The sequence below is a fragment of the Epinephelus lanceolatus genome, chromosome 13 (assembly GCF_041903045.1).
Source record: "Epinephelus lanceolatus isolate andai-2023 chromosome 13, ASM4190304v1, whole genome shotgun sequence".
Lineage (NCBI taxonomy): Eukaryota > Metazoa > Chordata > Actinopteri > Perciformes > Serranidae > Epinephelus > Epinephelus lanceolatus.
Window position 1 is genome coordinate 12,267,959 of NC_135746.1, and position 6,000 is coordinate 12,273,958.

The 6,000-nt window shown below is 42.3% G+C and overlaps 1 protein-coding gene across 2 annotated transcripts in view; it reads left to right on the forward strand.

Moving 5' to 3' along the window:
* Positions 1-5,593, forward strand: part of lpin1b (lipin 1b) — a 29,867-nt gene extending 24,274 nt beyond the window's left edge. For both annotated transcript variants that reach the window (XM_033647802.2, XM_033647803.2), the window contains exons 12-20: positions 2,147-2,239; positions 2,342-2,403; positions 2,501-2,630; positions 2,760-2,908; positions 3,688-3,774; positions 3,924-4,076; positions 4,203-4,317; positions 4,426-4,529; positions 4,635-5,593. In XM_033647802.2, coding sequence (XP_033503693.2) covers positions 2,147-2,239; positions 2,342-2,403; positions 2,501-2,630; positions 2,760-2,908; positions 3,688-3,774; positions 3,924-4,076; positions 4,203-4,317; positions 4,426-4,529; positions 4,635-4,809 — 1,068 coding nt within the window. In that variant the 3' untranslated portion in view covers positions 4,810-5,593. The remainder of the gene's footprint in view (positions 1-2,146; positions 2,240-2,341; positions 2,404-2,500; positions 2,631-2,759; positions 2,909-3,687; positions 3,775-3,923; positions 4,077-4,202; positions 4,318-4,425; positions 4,530-4,634) is intronic.
* Positions 5,594-6,000: the final 407 nt, after the last annotated feature.

The window sequence follows — 6,000 nt, forward strand, 5'->3', positions numbered from 1 at the left end:
CTCTCCATGACACCATTTTATTCAAGTAAGACAAATGATCTAACACACAGGTAGACAACCTGCTAGTGTTACTTTTCCAACCTTGCAGCTCTGAACCATAGTTAGGAGACCTTTGGTGTCTGTAAGCTTATTCAGTTAGCTTGAGCTTAGCTTGTAGCTGGTAAGTAGCATTATCATACACTTGTAACATTCTTTTATTTTTGTATCAAGCAGCAAAAAAAGTTGTAGCGTGACATGTTTCGGTTAATTTTCCTTACTTGATGTTGCATGTAGGGATGAACAATGATATCGGCACGTCATCGTTATCGGTCGATATTGGCATTAAAATGAACTATCAATATCGGCCAACATGATTTTTCTTAATTTACACAATTAATAATTATTATATACGCTGAAAAGTATTTCATGCCTCCATCTGCTGATAGGCCATCACGATAAGAGCATACATGCATAATATGATGTTAATTCCACTACAGAAGAGACTTGATGATCAATAAAATTAGATGGGGGAAAAAAGTGGACATACCGATATTGGTTATCAAATATCCCCAAAAAATCCAACATCGTGCATCCCTAATCACTTCATCATCTCATCCTAGTAGACATTTTGTTAAATTTTGTCATAATCAGATATGAATTCTTGAGTTATGGCCAAAAACATGTTTTGTGAGGTCACAGTGACCTTGACCTTCGATCATAAAAATTAAATCAGCTCAGCGTTTTTTTCCAAGTGGACGTTTGTGCCAAATTTGAAAAAAATCCCTCAAGGCCTCATTGAGATATCACGTTCACGAGAATGAGACGGATACAAGGCCACAGTGCCCTTGACCTTTGACCAAGAAATTTTAAGTGGTTCACCCTTAAGTCCAAGTGGACATTTGTGCCAAATTTGAAGAAATTGCCCAATGTTGTTCTTGAGATATTGCGTTCACAAGAACGGGACATATGGACAGACAACCAGAAAACATAATGCCGTCGGCCGCAGCTGTCACCTGCACAGAGGCATAATAAATCAATATCGGTAGCAGTTATTGGTCAAATGAGTTGTTACATATCGTCAAAAAAATCCAATCTCATGCATCCCTAATCACTTCATCATCTTATCCTATTAGACATTTGTGTGAAATTTCTCATAATCAGAGTTTGAATTCATGATTATGGTCACAGTGACCTTGACTTTTGATCATAAAAATTCAATCAGCTCATTGTTGAGTCCAAGTGGACGTTTGTGCCAAAGTCGAGGAAATTCCCTCAAGGCCTTATTGAGATATCGCTTTCATGAGAATGAGACGGATGCAAGGCCACAATGCCTTAGACCTTTGATAACGAAATTTTAAATAGTTCATCCTTGAGTCCAAGTGGACATTTGTGCCAAATTTGAAAAAATTCCCCAATGTCGTTCTTGAGATATGGCGTTCACAACAATGGGACGTATGGACAACCAGAAAACATAATGCCGTTGGCCACAGCTGTCACCTGCACAGAGGCAAAATAAATTGATATTAGTTATCGGTCAAATGAGTTGTTACATATCGTCAAAAAAATCCAATCTCATGTATCCCTAATTGCACGCCCTGCGATGCGCCTATTGTTCATGCACACATCACAGTTTCAGTGCTAAAACGATATATTGTGCAGCCCTACCGTATACTTCTACCCATGATTACGTTGCATAATGCCTCATGTGCTATCTAAGCATTCTGTTATTGCAGCTTCAGAAAGACTTTATGTTGTGTGATAAACCTCCACTGAATATTTTCTCCTTAAACTTTGTCTCCCCCTCTGTTCCCCTCCTCCCCTCCCTCCCATTGATCCATCCATCCATCAGTCCTCTTGCCTCAGTTATGTCCACTCAGCCTTAGAGTTTCTCCTCTGTTGTGTGACTGGTGTGCTGGGCTACAGCTCTGTACGTCAGAGACCACACTCTTTTTCCTCTTTCTCATGTTTTCTACCCTTTCTTTACCCTCCTTGTTCTTTGCCCCCTCTCAGACTCCCATCATGCTTTGTTTCCTTCAGCCGCAGACACATTGTTGCATCTTTGTTACTGTTTGTTGATTTACAGTCTGGTTTGGCTTCAGTTTTTTGAGTGTGTTTTTTTACGGTGTTTTGTTGTGGTTGTGTTGGGGTTGTGTGTGCTCCGCTCCAGGCTGCAGTGGAGAACATCATGAAGGAGAAGATGCCCAAGAAAGGAGGGCGGTGGTGGTTCTCGTGGCGAGGCAGAAACAGCAGCACCAAATCGGTAATTACTCCTCATCTGTTTGATAACACTCCCCAAGGTGTTGCTCATGTAAATTACCACTAAATGAGTGAGCAAAGCAAATTAACAGTGTTTCTCCTGCAGGATTCAGTGTCTGAGCGTGGGGCCTGTGGCTACGCTGAGCAGGCTGGGAAAATGTCCAGCAGGTGAGGAACTCTCAAACGTTCAAGTAACCTCCAAGCTATTGAACTTCCTGTCGGGGCTGAACATCTTTTAACACTCTGTTAACCTGTCTGACGCCAGACATAAAGAAGAATCGTCCTCTAGTGATGAAGACCACAGGGCAACACTACAGAGCTCTTCCTCCATCCAATCAGAGCCATCAGGGGGCGTGTCTTATAAGAAAACACTTCGGCTCACATCAGAGCAGCTGGTGAGTGCAGACTCTGAAATATTGTAAAGTTATTTCATTGTCATTGTTTTTACCTCCATATATTATATCTCATTCTCTCTCTCTCCCTCTCTCTCTCTCTCTCTCTCTCACACACACACACACACACAGCTTTCTCTCCAGCTGCAGGACGGTCCTAACGATGCTGTGTTCAGTGTGACCACTCAGTACCAGGGAACCTGTCGCTGTCAGGGCACCATCTACCTCTGGAACTGGGACGACAAGATCATCATCTCTGACATAGATGGAACCATCACCAGGTGTGTGATACATGTGAATTAGGGCTGCCTCAGACTAAGAATTTTCCTGGTCGACCAATAGTCGTCATCAGTCGACTAGTCGCCCGCATGTTTACGATATTAATTTAATTATTAAATGATGTATTTTGGTGGTTTGAGTTGAAGGTGTGAGAAAGAATAGTATCAGTAACACTGTTAACACTGTGCTACATTACAGAGAAATACAAAACCGTACTAATGAACCTTCATTAATATAGGCCTATATTTTATCTACAAGTGCACGTCACACACTGAGCGAGCCGCCTGTTAATGACGCTGTGGGCTAATGGGCATGTAGCTACTTCCATGTTTCAGATGATACGTCATGTTTGTAGTCGACCAATGAAGATGAGTTTACATATCACCTTGGGTTCGTCCTTCACCTTCTCAAAATGATCCCACACTTTGGATTTCCTGCCTGACATGTTATTAACTAGCCTGTGGAATAACCGCAGCTACCAGCCCTGGAAATTAACCTGACTCCTGTCTGACTACTGAGCGTGGTCACTTCCTGTGTCTGTCCTTTCAAATTAAATTCCCACATGGTCCAGTCATATAGATTTTGATTTATTCTGACAAGGCGCAGCTCCTAATAGAGTTTCAGCTAAGCAACCTATTCAACCTTACCGACTATTGACCTTTCTGGTCGACTAACGTTTGGTTGACTATTAGAGGGCAGCCCTACATTGTTGTATTTTTTATTAATGAGGAAAAGCCTGTGCTCACATGTCCCGATGTCATTTCTGTGTGTCTGTCTCCAGGTCGGACACACTGGGTCACATCCTGCCCACACTGGGGAAAGACTGGACCCACCAGGGCATCGCACACCTCTACCACAAAGTCAGCCAGTAAGCACTCATTTACTACCACACTGTCACGTGTGAATTCCTTTGAATTGTTCCTATCAAAGCACGAATGTGACACCAAACAGGCCAAAAACAAGCTCTGTTATTAGCACCATCAAGTGATCTTCCTTTCTTCTTTCTCGTTACCCCAGAAACGGCTACAAGTTCCTGTACTGTTCAGCTCGAGCTATCGGCATGGCTGACATGACCAGAGGTTACCTCCACTGGGTCAACGAGAGAGGCACCATGCTGCCTATGGGCCCCGTCCTGCTCAGCCCGAGCAGCCTCTTTTCAGCTCTTCACAGGTCTCTCATCCACACCAACACACACACACATATTTCTCTAGAGTAGTACTCCATGTTCAAGAAGAAGAAGAGCATTGTTCTGCAGTGCTGATTGTTACATCTCTGCGGTATGTTCGTGTTTGACAGGGAGGTGATTGAGAAGAAACCAGAGAAATTCAAGGTGGAGTGTCTCAACGATATCAAGAACCTCTTCTACCCAAACGCACAGCCGTTCTACGCAGCGTTCGGCAACAGACCAACGGTACACACACATTATATAAAGTACAGTTGATGGTTTCCAGTGAATAACATTTGGTTCATCTGGAGTTTTGGGTCAAATTAAAGCCATTTGTGCTGTGCATTCTTGTAGGATGTCTATTCTTATAAAGAAGTCGGAGTGCCACTGAACAGGATTTTCACAGTGAACCCTAAAGGCGAGCTGGTGCAGGAGCACGCCAAGACCAACATCTCATCGTAAGTCCTGCTTACAGTTTACTTGACAAATTCTAAGAGGAAACATTGTAAAGATTTCAGAAAAAAAAGTTAAGTTCACTCATTTCTCTCTCTTCCTCTCCTCAGTTACGTCCGTCTGGGTGAGGTGGTGGACCACGTGTTCCCCCTGAAGATGCGAGCCTCTTCCTCAGACTTCCCCTGCTCGGACACCTACAGCCACTTCACCTTCTGGAGGCAGCAGCTCCCCCGGGTGGACCATCAGGGAACTACACCTCCACAGACTCCCACTCCCAGCAGCTGACTACCTGTGGCCTGCTGAGCACTGACTGACTGATGGTGTGATGGTGACATGTGTGTGTGTGTGATATGACTTTGTAGATTTGTGTAGCAGATGGAGCACTTTGAGTGCACAGCAGACAGAGAGATACTGAAAGGGTAAGTTTGGTATTTTTCAGCCTGGACCATATTTTCTCATGTTTTTGTGTCTTCGTGACTGATGAGAACAATTTTTAAGAATGATTTAGCACCGAGTGAGAGGGCATGTTCCCACTGTCAGTTTACGTCCACTAATGGTGCTTGTTGTCACTGACAGGCTCCGATGAATATTAAAAGTGTCTGACAACGATATGGAAAGGATCCCTACAGAGATAGACCTTTTTGTTAAAGAATAAGATCCTTTTTTAATCAGAAACAACCCCAAAATTGCTATCATCAAACCCACCAGACTCCATTTAAATAAGCCTGTATAGAGGCAACATATTTTTATTTCTACCTTGGTGAATTTCAGGTTTATTTCAACCAAATCAGAGTTGGTGATTGTTGGAACAGTGGAAAGACAAACCAAGGAAGCTTTTGTTATTTTTTATTTTGTTCCTGTCGACACTGACTGAAGTGTATTTTACAATGATAAAGTTACTGTTATTTAAATGGAGTCTGGTGGGTTTGGCGATGGCGATTTTGGGACTGTTTCTGGTTAAACAAAAAGGATCTTACTCCTTAACAAAAGGCAAGGCATCTTTATTTGTATAGCACATTTCATGCACCAGGGCATTTCAAAGTGCGTTACAGAGCAATGAAATATAAAACATAATAAAGGATACAGAAAAGAAAATTACATTTTAAAATTACATTTTAAAATTTAAATTAATTACTAAATGATTTATAAATTAAAAATGACAATTGAAAAATCACCATTAAAAATAGCAAAAGTGCTCTGACTCTTGGGACGGTCAATACCCTGGACCCAGATGTCCTCAGGGTCCTAGAAGTTTAATGTGTCACAAGCATGTCAGAGATTTATTTGTGCGCTGAGTGTGTGCGTGATTCATACACAAGCAGCAAGACTTTGAAATCGATTCTCTGAGTGACAGGTAACCAGTGTAAGGATTTTAGAAGCGGCGTAACGTGGTCATATTTCCTAGTTTTTATCTGGACCCTTGCAGCAGCATTCTGAATAAGCTGAGGTGAAAAAGGTCTACCTCTGTAGGGATCC